The sequence below is a fragment of the Saccopteryx bilineata genome, chromosome 3 (assembly GCF_036850765.1).
Source record: "Saccopteryx bilineata isolate mSacBil1 chromosome 3, mSacBil1_pri_phased_curated, whole genome shotgun sequence".
In the NCBI taxonomy this organism is placed as follows: domain Eukaryota; kingdom Metazoa; phylum Chordata; class Mammalia; order Chiroptera; family Emballonuridae; genus Saccopteryx; species Saccopteryx bilineata.
The window spans coordinates 279,023,238-279,039,194 of NC_089492.1; the positions used below are offsets into that span (position 1 = coordinate 279,023,238).

Sequence of the window (15,957 nt, forward strand, 5' to 3'; positions counted from 1 at the left end):
AAAAGCATAACCTGTAGGAAACAGCTTGATGAACACATATTTTGTAGGTTATGTTTTGGATAAGATTTTGGTTATCTCTTGATTATTTTAGGGAGTAGATCACGATTGATGTCAGAAAACGTGTCTGAAGTCTGCGTTATACCTGTGCTGTGAGGATTAAATGGTATGTCTGTAAACAGCTTTTTGTCATAATACCTGACGTGATAGGCATTCAATAAATATAACTCGTTACTAGTTAGCAAAGCAAACAATATGTTGTTATGTGTAGTGATGGCAGATCAAGGGGCTACTTTGGTGATAAAATCTGCCCTCTTGGAGTAAGGGTTTTGGAGTCCAGTAAATTCCTCTCTAGCACCCATTGGTAATGACTTTGAGCACCTCCCTAACCTCTCCGGCCTGTGTTTTCATCTGTAAAGTGTAAGAATAAAGACCAAGTCTCAAGGTTTGCCCTGAAGCTTAAATGTGTAATTCTCATAAACGCTTTTTACACATTCTTTTCTTTCCTCCCATCAAAACAACCCAATAACCCCAGGAAATCAACGGGATCCAGACGGGAGAGACGAGGGCGGGTCAGTTATGGCCGCTGCGCCGCGTCGGTAGCGCGAAAGGCTCAACGAGCAACGAGCCACCTCTCAGCTCCTGTAAAACATTCCCCGCGCCGAGCTCGGCGGCCCCGCCCCTGGGGACGCCGAAGCAACGCAGCGATCACCGTGGCAACGCCGTTTTCCGTTCTGCTCTTTTCCCCACCTCCACTTCCGCTTTTACGTCACCACTTGGCGACCTGATCGGGTTTCCCGGAAGGGGATGCTGGGGGGTGCAGTCCCAGGTGGAGGAAGGTCGAGGGGAGTGTAGGCCCCGGGTCGCGGGGCCTTCCCTCGGCGTCCCGTCCGGCGCTCTGGTCTCGGCCCAGCCATGGACGGCGGAGGGCGGCCCTCGCTGGGCCAGTACATCCTCTTGGGCACTAGCTCTGTCGTCACCGCCTTCCTGTACTCCGTGTACCGTCAGAAGGCCCAGGTCGCCCGGGAGCTCAAGGTCAGTGTTGGAGCCGGCCGGGCCTCAGCCGGCTCATCTCTGTCCCCGGTAATGGTGAGCCGACAGTTCGCCGTGGGCCGCTCCGCCGTCGGAAACGATCCAGAAGAGGAAATAGGCAGAGGGAGGGTGTCACGCGGCCAGTAAATGGAGGAGCTAGGATCAGAACTCGGGTCTCGTGATAACGGCTTCGTGGCGCCTTTTCTGACCTAACCCCCTCCCATGACTCAGAGTGAATGAATTTTCATTACTTTATTCGACAAATAGTTTTTGTACACCTGCTAAGCTGCAGGTACTGGGAATATCGCATGGGTAGAAAAGACAAAAGTTCCTGCTCTTATGAGAGTTCTTTCTATTACAACCAGACTGAACAAATCAGATAGTTTGACAGATGGGGATAAATACTACAGTCATGCAGGGAGGAGAGGAAGTACAGTGCTGGAGAAGGAAGATTTGCTGTTTTAAATAAGGTAACATTTGAACAGAGTTGAGGGGACCCTGCAGATGTCTCCAGGAAGAGCAGTTCAGAGGGAACAAGTGCAGAAACCCTAGACTTTATTCATGTACATAGTTGTTCAGCTCCTTGTTTCTACAGACTCTTTTTTCATATTGTAGTTTTTTTTAAAAACAAGACTCTTTTGAGCTGCACTTTACAGCTTATACAAGACATTCCCATCTTGTTACTTTTTTTCTTCACAGTAATTATTTGAGGTAGAGATTGAATCTCCAGGTTGCAAATCAGGAAAGTGAGCCTCAGAGGAAAGGTCTTGCAGTTAGGTTGGAACTTAAGCTTAGATCTTTTGATTCCACATGTAGAATATATATTTTTTCTTGATTGATGACATTGCTTGACTATGAACGACTGGTCCACCAGTGATGAACTTCATTAGGTGAGAGATGACAGGCTCTGACTCACCTTTCTTCATTCCTTTCAGGTTCTAACTTAATGCCTGACTAACAGTAGATGCTCAATAAATGTCTGTAGATTTGTTTTGGCTGAAATTTTACACTACAACAGTTAGGGCTAATTGGACATTAATTTAAAAGATGGATTCCTAAACCTACAAACTTCATTATCAGATTTTTTTACTAAGGCTTGGAAACAAATGTGTGAAATTCCTGCTCTGAGGGAAATTTTGGAATCTATTTGGAATGAACCAAGTTAACAAGGAGTTGAATTTGTGGTGCTAATATATCCTAGTGAGTTTCCAACTCTTAACTGTTTGCCTGATCAGATAACCAAGTTACTCCTGAAGTGATTGGCTGTGAGTGTAGCTGATACTTCACTTTCTGACTCAGAAATAAATTGCCATCAAGTAGATGTGGGATTCTTTGAAGCAGTGAACTCTCCGGGACACATCCTTGGATGACCTTAAAAGCTTTGCCAAATTAGTTCCTAAACGAGGATGAAATAGCCCTATTTTGTAAAAAGATTTGGGACTTTAATAGTTTAGATTCTATTTTCTTGATCAGATTACAGAATTTCCAGAGTTCAGATTGTGTTATACCTATGTAGTTCTTTTTTATTTATTTATTTATTTATTTTTGTTTGCTTTTTTTTTTTCCATTTTTCCGAAGCTGGAAACGGGGAGGCAGTCAGACAGACTCCCGCATGCGCCCGACCGGGATCCACCCGGCATGCCCACCAGGGGACGATGTTCTGTCCCTCTGGGGTGTTGCTCTGTTGCATCCAGAGCCATTCTAGCGCCTGAGGCAGAGGCCACAGAGCCATCCTCAGCGCCCGGGCCATCTTTGCTCCAAAGGAGCCTCGGCTGCGGGAGGGGAAGAGAGAGACAGAGAGAAAGGAGAGGGGGAGGGGTGGAGAAGCAGATGGGTGCTTCTGTGTGCCCTGGCCGGGAATCGAACCCAGGACTCCTGCACGCCAGGCCGATGCTCTACCGCTGAGCCAACCAGCCAGGGCCCCTATGTATTATAGTGATAGGAATGCATATTAAAATTTTACTTTTTATTTTGTTGACCTTGGGGGAGAGGAGAGACAGACATCGACATCGATTTGTTGTTTCACTTCTTTTTTTTTTTTTTTTTTTTAAAGATAATCTTGTATCTATATTTATGGAAGCATTTTGCTGTGTAATTTTCTGATTTTTAATTATTTTTATTTATTCATTTTAGAGAAGAGAGACAGACGGGGGGGGGGAGAAAGAAGTGGGGAGGAGTAGGAAGCATCAACTCCCATATGTGCCTTGACCAGGCAAGCCCAGGGTTTTGAACCGGTGACCTCAGCGTTCCAGGTCAACGCTTTTTCCACTGCGCCACCACAGGTCAGGCTTGTTTCACTTCTTTATTCATTCATTGGTTGATTCTTGTCTTGACCAAGGTGAGACTCGCAACTTTGGCGTATCATCAGGACGTTGTTCTAACCAACTGAGCTACATGGCTAGGCCTCAGGAATACATATTTATTGCATGTGTACTGTGTGCCAGCCTCTGGGCTAGATTCTTTCTCATCTTAAGGTTCATATAATCCACATAAAAATTCTGTGAGAGGTCCCTGGCCAGTTGGCTCAGTGGTAGAGCATTGCCCGGCATGTGGAAGTCCCAGCATGTTGGATTCCCGGCCAGGGCACACAGGAGAAGTGCGCATCTGCTTCTCCACCCCTCCCCCTCTCCTTCCTCTGTAACCCCCCCTCCCAGCCAAGAGGGGCCGACCATCGCGCCGCCCCCCCCCCCCCCCCCGTGGCATGCTGGGTGGATCCCTGTCCGCACATGAGGGAGTCTGTCTGACTGCCTCCCTGCTTCTAACTTTGGGGGGGGGGAGATTCTGTGAGATTGTTCTCACCATTTTTTACAGTTTTGGAAACCAAGACTAAGATAAATTAGGTTGCCTAATTAATCTAAGATAAAGTCACAATAGATGCATTGAATCTTGATTCAACCCTGCATCTTTCTGACCATATTTCTCCTATAGCCCTTTAAAAAAATTCTAACTGGCCATCCTGTGGTGGATACTTTATCTATCAGCTGTGTGTCTTGGGGCAAGTCACTTCACCTCTCTGAGCCTCAGTTTCCTTATCTGTAATTGAGTTTAATAATGTCTACTGTATAAGGATGGTATATGCATTAAATGAGTTATGCATTCAAAATGCTTAGCATAGTGCCTGTTATGTAGTGTATCTAAGTGCTTATTTATTCATCAAATACATATTAAGTGCCTCCTGTGTGTCAGGCACCATTCTCAGCACTAGGGGGATAGTAAGTGAACAAGACAAACCTGGTCCTAACTTTCCTAGAGTTTAATAGTCCAATGGAGGCCCTGGCCAGTTGTCTCAGTGGTAGAGTGTCGATGTGGTATGTGGATATCCCAGGTTTGATTCTGGTCAGGGCACACAGGAGAAGTGCCCATCTCCTTCCCACCCTTACCCTTCCTTCCTTCCTTCCTTCCTTCCTTCCTTCCTTCCTTCCTTCCTTCCTTCCTTCCTTCCTTCCTTCCTCCCTCCCTCCCTCCCTCCCTCCCTCCCTCCCTCCCTCCCTCCCTCCCTCCCATCTTCCTTCTCTCTTTCTTCCTCTCTTTCTTCTTTCGTCTTTCTTCTTCTCTTTCTTCCTCTTTCTCTCTTTTCTCCTCCTGCAGTCATGACTCCATTGGTTAGAACAGAGTGGCCCCCAACGTTGAGGATGGCTCCATGGCCTTGCCTCAGGTGCTAAAATAGCTCAGTTGCTGAGCAACAGATCAACTAACTCAGTGGTCCCCAACCCCCGGGCTGTGGACCAGTACCGGTCCGTGGGGCATTTGGTACTGGTCCTCAGAGAAAGAATAAATAACTTACATTATTTCAGTTTTATTTATATTTAAGTCTGAACGATGTTTTATTTTTTAAAAATGACCAGATTCCCTCTGTTACATCCGTCTAAGACTCACTCTTGACGCTTGTCTTGTAAGTTCGACAATTATATTTTAAAATACCACAGTTTTTACGCTGGTCGCATAATTTTATTTTGTGCATTTATCTGTACCACCCTAAAGGCCGCTCCGTGAAAATACTTTCTGACATTAAACCGGTCCGTGGCCCAAAAAAGGTTGGGGACCACAAAACTAACTCATCCTCTGGTAGGAGGCTTGTGGGGTGGATCCCGGTCGGGGTGCATGCGGGAGTCTGTCTCTGCCTCCTTGCCTCTCACTGAATTAAAAAAGTCCAGTGGAGGGAGAGAAGTAAAACAAATTGGGTTAGTTGTTTTTGCTGTTATTTTTTTTTTCCTCTTCACACTGTAGGTGGTTAATAAGTGTTTATTGACCTTTCTCCTGTCATTACTGTGTGGCAGTAGCTTAATCTTCGTGTGACCTTAATATGTGTGCAGCGCCTCATCTCCTCTTTAGAGGTTACTTATCAGGCATCCTGAAGATTTGTTGGTGGGCATACCCTGACAGTGGGAACTGCCCTTCATTCATGCCCAGCACTGTGTCTGGCACATAGATGCTCAGGAAATGTTTATTGATTGTCTTTCTTTTCTCTTGTTTTTGATACAGCAGTTTGGTTTCCAGGCACAGCAGGTGGGAAAGTGAATTGGAAGGGATGGGAGAACTCTAGTAGTTGTTAGAGGAAGACAGTGGCAGACACCACCGTGCCCACCTGATTATGAGAGGGAAGAAAGCCAGATTGAAAACAGTGTTTGGCACCAGCTCACAGAGCCATGCCTTGTAAAGCAAAGGCACCCCTTTATGATGGTGTAGAGTGCAGAGCATGAATTGATAAAGGCACGGTGATAGTCATACCTATTATTAACTCCAGCCCTGTTGTGTACAAGCCAGTCATTTAGGAGTTTTACATGTAAACTTTCGGATCCATGGTTCTATATTGTCAAGAAGAGATTAAATTATGTCCGGTTTATGGTATGCAGATTGATTTGTAATTTTCATATAGAAATTAAGATGAAAGGGAGTGTATGTTTCCATTAACTGGAGAAAGAATACGTGGCACCCCCATTCTGCAGATGGCACAGGGAGGCACTGCCCCATGCCTGTTCATGTTAAAACTGCTTGGACCCGGCTTTGGAGTCTGATTCTCCCGTAGTCTCCCTCCTGCCTGATTTCCTCATTTTTTCCACATGAAAAAAGTAAATAATCTTTTTCTTTTTTGCCCTTTAAGTTTGATTGAACATGTCAGTATTCAGTTTAATATGTTGTTTGCATTTAGGGAGCTAAAAGAATCCACTTGGGTGAAGACTTAAAGAGTATCCTTTCAGAAGCTCCAGGAAAATGTGTGCCTTATGCTGTTATTGAAGGTATGTTTATTTATTGGTAAGATGAAAAAGAACTTCCTCTTCCCTGGGGGCAGTGGTTCAGAAAGACTGGGTTTTTGCAGCGTGACCTTGAGGAAATGACTCAATTTTTCTGAACCTCTGTTAGCCCATCTCTGAAGTAATTTCTGCCATACAGGGGTGTTGTAGTGCTAGGAAGAGTGCCCATAAAACATAACTTACAAAAAAAAAACCCCAAAACATAACTTACGTGATAGCATTTTCATCATTTTGATTAATGAAACTAACTCAAACTAAAAATAAAATCTAAACTACCTTGAAGTTAGTTAGAACAATTCTTCAAAAATAATTTGTTTCGCCTAACCAGGCGGTTGCTCAGTGGATAGAGCGTTGGACTGGATGCAGCGGACTAAGGTTTGAGACCCCGAGATCGCCAGCTTGAGTGCAGGCTCATCTGGTTTGAGCAAAAGCTCACCAGCTTGGACCCAAGGTCGCTGGCTCCAGCAAGGGGTTACTCGGTCTGCTGAAGGCCCGTGGTCAAGGCACATATGAGAAAGCAATCAATGAACAACTAAGGTGTCACAACGAAAAACTGATGATTGATGCTTCTCATCTTTCTCCGTTCCTGTCTGTCTATCCCTGTCTATCCCTTTCTCTGACTCTCTCTCTGTCCCTGAAAAAAAAAATTTGTTTCCATTTAGGAGCTGTTCGGTCTGTTAAAGAAACACTTAACAGTCAGTTTGTGGAAAACTGCAAGGGGGTGATTCAGCGGCTGACACTTCAGGAGCACAAGATGGTGTGGAACCGAACAACCCATCTGTGGTATGTATGTAGCCTTTCTCCAGTGGGCAAACCTGACAGTCAGCTGCTCCTAAGACAGGCTGGAGACTAGTTTCTTAATGCTGAGACTAGTCTTTTTTTTTTTTTTTTTCTTTAAGGGTGGGGAGGGACCAAACAGACTCGAAGAGAGAGAGATGAGAAGCATCAACTTGTAGCATCAACATTAGTTGTTCATTGATTGCTTCTCACATGTGTCTTGACTGGGGGGGAGGAAGGCAGGGCTCCAGCCAAGTCAGTGACCCCTTGCTCAAGCCAGCAACCATGGGGTCATGTCTATGATCCCATGCTCTAAGCTAGCGACCTTAGGGTTTCGAACCTGGGTTCTCAGCGTCCTAGGTCGATGCTCTATCCACTGCGCAACCATCTAGTAAGGTGATAATATTCTTGTGCATGGTTGGAAAACCTCTTAACTCAGAGTCACCTCAGCATCTTGTTCAAATGCAGTTGCCTGGGCTCCATTCCAGACCTATCGAACCAGAATTTTCAGATTAAGGGGGCCTGGAATCTGTTGATATGCCCATTAAATTTGAAACTTGTGATTATAGCAAGAATTGATTATCTCAGTATTCATTAAAATGATTCTGTGCCCTGACTGGTGGTGGTGCAGTGGATAGAGCCTCAACCTGGGACGCTGACGTCCCTAGTTCCAAACCCCAAGGTCACTGGCTTGAGCGCAGGATCATCAACATGATCCCAAGGTCTCTGGCTTGAACCCAAAGGTCCCTGGCTTGAAGCCCACAGTTGCTGGCTTGAGCAAGGGATCACTGGCTTGGCTGTAGCCCCCGGTCAAGGCACTTATGAGAAAGCAATCAATGAACAACTAAGGTGTCGCAAAGAAAAACTAATGATTGATGCTTCTCATCTCTCTCTCCCTTTCTGTCTCTCTCAAAAAAAAGAAAGATTTTGTGGATTATTTTGCTATTAAATGCAGTACCGGCCCTGGCCGGTTCGCTCAGTTCGCTCAGAGCGTCAGCCTGGCGTGCAGAAGTCCCGGGTTCGATTCCCGGCCAGGGCACACAGGAGAAGCGCCCATCTGCTTCTCCATCCCTTCCCCTCTCCTTCCTCTCTCTTTCTTCCCCTCCCACAGCGAGGCTCCATTGGAACAAAGATGGCCCGGGCGCTGGGGATGGCTCCTTGGCCTCTGCCCCAGGCGCTAGAGTGGCTCTGGTCACAACAGAGCGACCCCCAGAGGGGCAGAGCATCGCCCCCTGGTGGGCGTGCCTGGTGGATCCCGGTCGGGCGCATGTGGGAGTCTGTCTGACTATCTCTCCCGGTTTCCAGCTTCAGAAAAATACAAAAAAATAAAAAAAAAAAAAATAAATAAATAAATAAATAAATAAATGCAGTACCATTTTTCCAAATGATCCTAGTGGGTTTTTTGTTTTTATTTTTTTATTATGGTAAGAACCACTTAACATAAGGTCTACCCTTTCAACAAATTTTTAAGTGCAGCAGTACAGTATTGTTAATCATAGACACAAAGCTGTACAGCAGGCCTCCAGAACTTGTTCAGCTTGTATAACTGGAACTTTATATCCATTCAGCAGCAGCTCCCGTTTTTTCCCTCTGCCCCCAGCCCTTGGCAGCTACCATTCCATTCTCTGTTTCTATAAATGTGACTTTTAGATCATTCATATAGATGGAATTGTGCAGTATTTATCTTTCTGTGAGTTGCCTCGTTTGCTTGCATGGTGCCTTCCAGGTTTCTCCATCTATGCGTATGGCAGGGTTTCCCTTCTATAATGCTGAATAATATTCCTGTGCGTGTGTGCATGTGACATTTTTTTATCCATGCCTCTGTTGGTGGACGTAAAGGTGGTTTCCACATCTTGGCTATAGCGAACAACGCTGCGTGAACATGGGACTGCAGATCTCTCTTCGAGACCCTGATTTCACTTTAATACTCAGAAGTGAGATTGCTAAATCATCTGGTAGTTTGTTCTATTTTTAATTTTTTTAAAGACTTGGGTATTTATTTTAAGCTGGCGAAAGGAAGTAAGTGCTAGAGGTGTTCAATGACAGTGTTTGTTGCCCACGACACTGCCTGAGGGCCTAGCAGGCCGAGGCCCCTGGCTAGTGTCGGTTTCTGTTGTGCTCTTGCAGTTACTTCAGGCTGTATCCTTCCTCCTGGCACTGATGTGACCACCTCTGCCTGGGCATGCAGTGTTTGCAATCCTTTATCTTACTGTTTTAGGAATGACTGTTCAAAGATCATTCACCAGAGGACCAACACAGTGCCCTTTGACCTGGTACCCCATGAGGATGATGTGGCTGTGGCCGTGCGCGTGCTGAAGCCCCTGGACTCCCTGGATCTGGGCCTGGAGACTGTGTACGAGAAGTTCCACCCCTCGATCCAGTCCTTCACGGACGTCATCGGCCACTACATCAGCGGGGAGCGGCCCAAAGGCATTCAGGAGACCGAGGAGATGCTGAAGGTCGGGGCCACCCTCACAGGGGTGGGCGAGCTGGTCCTGGACAACAACTCCATCCGCCTGCAGCCCCCCAAGCAGGGCATGCAGTACTATCTCAGCAGCCAGGACTTCGACAGCCTGCTGCAGAGGCAGGAGTCGAGCGTCCGGTTCTGGAAGGTGCTGACGCTGGTTTTTGGCTTTGCCGCGTGTGCGGCGCTCTTCTTCCTGCTCCGGAAGCAGTATCTGCAGTGGCAGGAGCGGCTGCGCCTCAAGCAGCTGGAGGACGAGTTCAGGGAGCATGAGGCCCAGCTGCTGAGCCAAGCCAGCCCCGAGGACCGGGAGAGTCTGAAGAGCACCTGTGTTGTGTGCCTGAGCAACTTCAAGTCTTGCGTCTTTCTGGAGTGTGGGCATATCTGCTCCTGCACCGAGTGCTACCGTGCTCTGCCGGAGCCCAAGAGGTGCCCCATCTGCAGGCAGGAGATCCAGCGGGTGATCCCCTTGTACAATAGCTAACTGACCGGAGCCCCACAGTTACACACGGAGGGAACCTCCCCTCCTCGGGCGTTTTATCCTGAGGCCTTAAAAGAGCACGGGGGGGGGGGGGGGGGGTGAGGACAGCCGTTATCTCCAGGTATGATTGCGGAGGGCGGGGGAGAGCTACCCAGATCTCACCTTCAACATTAGATGTTGCCTTTCCGATCTGGGAGGGAGCCCTTGCCAGCACAGCGGGAGAATCCAAGCCCGCCCTGGATGGGTGCGGCAGGGCCTCCTTTCCCAGGAACCCGCAGGTGTGAGGGTGACTGAGAGCACCTTACTGCTGTAGCACCAAAGCCCATCATCTTCAGCTCTCTGCCCTGCGTCCTTGGGCCCTTTCTGGTGAGCGGCTGACACTGCGGACTAGAGCCTGAGCGACGCAGCCTGAGGGCAGGCAGAGCGGGCCCTGGGGTGCTCTGTGCCCCGCAGAGCTGCCTCGAAGAGGCCCTGTCCTGGTCTTTCTCCCTTTTGCTTACACCCTAGGAAGAAAGTATCAGGCTGGACATGTCACTCGTGTCCCCTTCTCTTTCCCTGCTTGCCTCCCTAAACGTGTGCACATGTACGTCAGGGCAGAGCAAGGTGACATCCAGCACCTACCTTTTGCCAGAAAGGATGGAACTCTGAAGAGCAGAACAAGGAGCGGTCACTGGAAGTCTGGTGGAAGGCGGCCCCCTTGCCGGTCCCTAGCAGTGGTGGCAGCCAGGCTGCAGCCCTCCTGGTGTCTCCACGGGCCTACAGGGAGGGCCGCCCACCCTGATGGCCCATCTGGTTGTTCCTGCCGGAGGGAGCTGGGAGGGCTCACGTGCCCCGGGAAGCAGTAGGGGCCCTGCTGCCCCAGCCTCCTGCCGCCTCCGCTCGGTGCAGGCTCTCACCAGGGAAGAGCAGCTAGCCAGCCAGCATCCTGAGTACAGCCCTTCCGGCTCTTCGTCCCCAGTGGAAAGTCGATGTCCTGCGGGTGTGATCATATCACCTTTGCCTTCGTTCCGTTCACCCCTCACCTGCCCCTCATGCACTTGGAGCGTAAGAGAGGTGGGGGAGCCTCACTTGCCGCTGAGTAGTTAAAGGTCACGTATACAGCTCTTAATCCCCTTTCCCTGGTTTTCACTGTTTATTCTCTCCCGATCCTCCTTTGTGCTGGGGGTGGGGGGTGCTCTCACAGGGCTGACACCAGTTCTATGCTGTGTCCAGCATGGACAGCACAAATTAAACATGTTAGAACGCAGTGTCAGCTTGTTTTGTCAATGAGTTCATTGGTCAGGCTGAGCGAGCAGCCCTGGGGCAGACATGAGTCCCCCTGTGACAGTGAACCGGAGACCTGGAGGCTTATGGGTGCTCTGCCTTGGTTGGGTGTGGGCTCCCCTAGATCCTTTGCAGCTCGGTGATGCTAAGGCCTGGGGGAGGAGTTGGGCCAGCCCTACAGGGACATCCAGGAGGGCAGCCCAGCCTCTGGCCTTGCTGAGACAGGTGTTTACATGAAGACATCTGTTCTGACATCCTGAATAGCAGGACAGTGAAAGAATGGGCCAGGGTCCGGTGAAGGGGAACAGCAGGGAGGAAACTAGCATTGAGCAAGTTTTGTATTAGCATATCCTCTTTTGAACTTGGGAGTTAGTCCTCACAAAACCCCTGTGGACTCATGGTGTGGGCATTTTCAGATGCAGAAGTAAGCCCAGAGGGGAAGTTCCCTGGGCTTAAGGCACAATGCTAGTAAGTGCTGGGTTCAAATTTAAACTCCCAAGTTGTTTCCAAAGCTCCCCATCCATCCTGCTCACCGGTGTGGGGCTGGCCCTCCATGCTCACAGAACGTCCCATGACACACCTGGTCTCCAAGTTACAAGTTACGAGGAGGGGCTACTGTGGAGCAACAGGCAGAAGCAAGAATTCCCTCGCCAGGGCTGAGTCCCATCTGGTGAGGTGTTCAGAGCCTGGTTTTACAAAGAGGTGACTGTGTAAAAAGGTCCAGGTGTTAGCAGAGGGTGAATGAACCGCTGGAGTGGGGGTTCTAATCTACCTGAGTTCAGCCCTAGGCATGGATTTCTTGAGTAAATCTGATCCAAGTGATGGGAGAGGAGGGAAGCCAGCCTGCCCTACCCCAGCCCAACTCTGCACACTAGCCCTCCTGTCTCGGGTACTCCACCCAGGAGGGACAGCAGCCCGCTGTCCCTGCCTCAGGAGGTGACATCTGGTTGGAACACCGACAGGCACTGGAGTTGAGGTCCGTGCTGGGTCCTAGCATGGGGGGGGAGGGGGGAGCTGAGACTGTCTCATGCTCCCATTCACCTGTGGCAGTTCCCGCCTTCCGCTTCAGGAGGGTTGAATGGGGCCTGAACTGACTTGGGGCCCAGTCTGGGAGTGGGGGTGTGTGACGGGGACGGGGAATTGGAAGTTCTGAACTGACATTGGGATTGAGAATTTTTATTATTTGCCAAGTCAACCCTGATGCTCAGTCACTTTAATGAGAGCCAGAGGGCATCAGGCCCAGGTCATCCCAAATAACTACTGGTGATTTGAATGTCTGCACTCTGTGCTTCCTATGTGTTAATGCTTGGGGTCCTACAAAGTGGATATTGTCACCCCTCCCCCCTTCGCAAATGAGAAAAGTTTTCCTGCGGCCACACAGCATCAATAGCCGGCTGATGTTAAATTCTTTATAGGCATCGTTTCTGTAAGACAAGCAGTTGGGAGGCTCTGTTACCCCTTACAGGTTGTTGGATCTGCACAAGGCTCCCGAGGTCTGACTATAAAGCCTACACCCTTGGCCTTTTATCACTGTAAGCCTGACAGGCTAAGAAGAAAGGTTGCTGGCAGACACCAGTATAGGAGACACAGCATTTTCCAAGCCAGTCAACACGTCGAGTGCCCAGTCACACCCTAGTTGCACACCCCACAGGCTGAGGCTTTGAGGTTGCCCTAAGTATCCTGCTGGAGCAGGGGCTGGCAGGCAGGTCTTTGGCATCCTAATTCATTCAGAGTTAGGATGAAAATTCAAGAAGCAAACACCAGCATGTGAAAAAAACTAAAAAGCAAACAAGACAGATCGACCAATGTGACAGCCTTTATTTACAACCCTGGTCCGAGGCCATGCAAACTCCAGCGGGCGATGGATAGATCTGCTGCTGGTGATCCCATAGGGCCCCGGGAAGGCTTGTAGGACAGTCTGTGTTCACAAGGTTCAGGATTGTCCTTGAGTGCACTCCGTTGTGCGGTTGTGGCGACTCCCAGTTTTTGGCACTGTGTGAGGTTCACAGGATAGGGTGGCCTGGGAGGGGCTTCTGAGACTGACCTGCTTAGAGCAAGTGCCCTGACCATTCAAAATAATCCAACCAAGGGCAGTAGGTCACTGCTGAGGAAAAGCCAGGCAAACACATACTCCACAGGACCTAGAATGTCTAATTAAAACACCAACCTGAAAAAAAACAAAACAAAAAACACCAACCTGACCATGTCCCTTTGCTTAGAGCCTTTCCCCAGGCTCCCTGTCATTTTCAGGCCCAAGGCCTGGCTCCTTCCTGGCATATGAGGCTGTGTGACCTGGCCCTCTCCACATCCCTCTCTGTGCCATACCTGTGGCTCCAGCAGCATTGTTGAAGGTCCTTAAACGTGCCATGCTGGCTTTTCACCTGGCTAATATCTACTTACCCTTTAAAACTCAGCTGTATCTTCTATAGAAAACCTTTCCTGAGCCCACCTAGGTTAGGTGCCCCACTTCTGAGATTCTGTATTCCTTCCTTTTCCTACATAACCCATACTGCCCAAGTCTCGGCAAGGAACTGTCTTATTCCTTCTCCAGGACAATTTTTAGGTTGTCACTATATACTAATTGGAGCTGACTGTAGTGCTTGCTCTTTGCTAGGCACCCGCTAAGTGTTGTATATGATTGATAATCATTTAAACCTCACTCAGAGGCATGTTTGGATTATTCTTTAAAGAAAAGTAGATCAAAGCCCAGAGAGGTCAGGTATTGCTCACGCACATGCGAGGGACAAGGTTGAAGCCCAGTCATTTTGACTCCAGAGTCCAAGCTCTTAACCGCTGAATGTGCACAGAATGAATGGGTAAACTAGCCAATGAACGATGGGGGAAGGAGGGCTGACAATGCTGAAAGGCTGCCTACATGAGTTAGTTTTTGGACCAGAGATGAGGACCATGGCTTGGTTCTAAGGAGTGAGGGAAGGACCTCCCTTAGGGCCTGAGGCCAAGATAGATCATGTAGAGAAGCATCATATCCAGTGATCCCACTAGCTTTGAGGACTCAACACAGCGAAGTCTGGACAGTGTCATTGTATGGTGGTAAATGGTCTGGACTGGGAGTACCAAGGCCAGCCTTCTCTCTGGTCCTGGCTCTGCTGCTTTGTGATTTTAATGGAGTGATTTAACCTCTCTGGGCCTCAGTTCTGTCTCTAAAAGGAGCAGTTTGAATGGGAAGCTTCCCAAGGCCCCCCTCAGTGCTGACATTTTGCGTGTTTGTGAGACAGCAGGGGGAGGAGGGGCCAGGAGGGCAGCTTTGAGGTCCTCCTCAGGGCTGCTGGCCCGAGAGATGGGGACCCTGTCCGAGCTAGCTGCTCGCCACGGCCTCAGAACCATGCTCCCAGAAAGCCAGTGGCTCAGCACATTCTAATTAGATAGTGTTATCTTATCAATTTTGAATGAGATCAGTTTCCATGGATAATGTCCTGAATTGCTCCCGAGTGCTCAGTAGTCACTTCACCAGCAGCTGTCTCATTGTCTTCTAGCTGCCAGCAAGGGACCTGGCATTTCCTGTCCCCAAGAATGGGGCACGTGAGGCTGAGCCAGTGACGCTGGCGTTGGTCAGAGGGGGCCAACCAGATGAAAGAACACAGCCCTCAGCCCTTGACCTTTACCCTTTACCCTTTGACCCTGCCAGAGCCATTGACTCACATTAGGAGCCTCAAATCCAGATTCTTTGAGAACCAGGTCATGACTCTGGAGGCGACCATCGAATGTAAAAGCATTTATTATTAAGCACCTAGTGTGCCAGGCACTTTGGGTCTCTCTCTAACCGGAATGTTCTCTAGGTTGGGGGAGAAGAGGTACAAATGAGGTCATGTTAATATTAATGTCCAAATCGCCAAAACTTCAGCCCTCCTGCACCTTCAGCATTCCCTAGTATTTCAGGTGCTTCATAGGGTGGGGCTTCATACATGTTTGCAATAAGTGGGCTCGTAATTTTATGTCTTCTTACTCCCACCCAGGACTGCTGATAGAATCCCTCCTAACGCTGCATTCTCTATGATGACCTCCAGGTGGCGCTGTGCCTCTATGTTTGAGGCAGGATGCAGACCTTGGAAGAGACCCGAGATTGTGCTTCCCAAGCCCTGTGCAAAGGTATTCTCCTGAGACATAGGGAACAGGCTCTGGAGGCTTGAGAGCAGAGGCAAAGGGGGACCCTGGGCTGCTGATCCCAGGTCCACCTGGGAACAGCCTGGAAAGAGGAGAAGCAGGGAGCTGGAATTTTCTCTCCATTTCTTTCCTTTCTCTGCCCAACTCACCAGGAAGCTGGGTGCAAGATGTGAAAGTTTTAAGACACTGAGAAAATCCAAGGGGGAAAATCCCACATTTCTCCCCTTATAGTTTTCCAGGCACTAACATCTTTAAATATACTAACCACTATTTTGTTAAAAACAAAAAACCCCAAAACACCCAAGATATGCATAATGCATCACATGCTCTTAAAATACCCAAGTGACTTCACACTGGTACAGGGTGCTTAAAAAAACCCTGTATGTTATAGATTTTGCTTTTTCTCAGTGGAGAAACCCTGCCCCCTCCAGCCCAGGCTGCTTTCCTTGCTCTCATCTCCTCAGTCCTGTCTTTGCATTCTGCTCTGTCTCCTATGCATCAAGCTCCCCTGTCCCCTTCTCTGCTGCCTCTGGGAACTGCCATCACTTTGCTCGGCAGTTCTGCTTCTC

The 15,957-nt window shown here is 48.9% G+C and overlaps 1 protein-coding gene across 1 annotated transcript; it reads left to right on the plus strand.

The window, feature by feature from the left end:
• The first annotated feature begins 767 nt into the window (after positions 1-767).
• MUL1 (mitochondrial E3 ubiquitin protein ligase 1) lies at positions 768-11,249 on the plus strand. Its single transcript, XM_066270235.1, has 4 exons — positions 768-1,032; positions 6,179-6,266; positions 6,944-7,064; positions 9,277-11,249. The coding sequence occupies exons 1-4, from the start codon at positions 913-915 to the stop codon at positions 10,004-10,006; spliced, it is 1,059 nt and encodes a 352-aa protein (XP_066126332.1). The 5' UTR covers positions 768-912; the 3' UTR covers positions 10,007-11,249.
• The last annotated feature ends 4,708 nt before the right edge of the window (positions 11,250-15,957 follow it).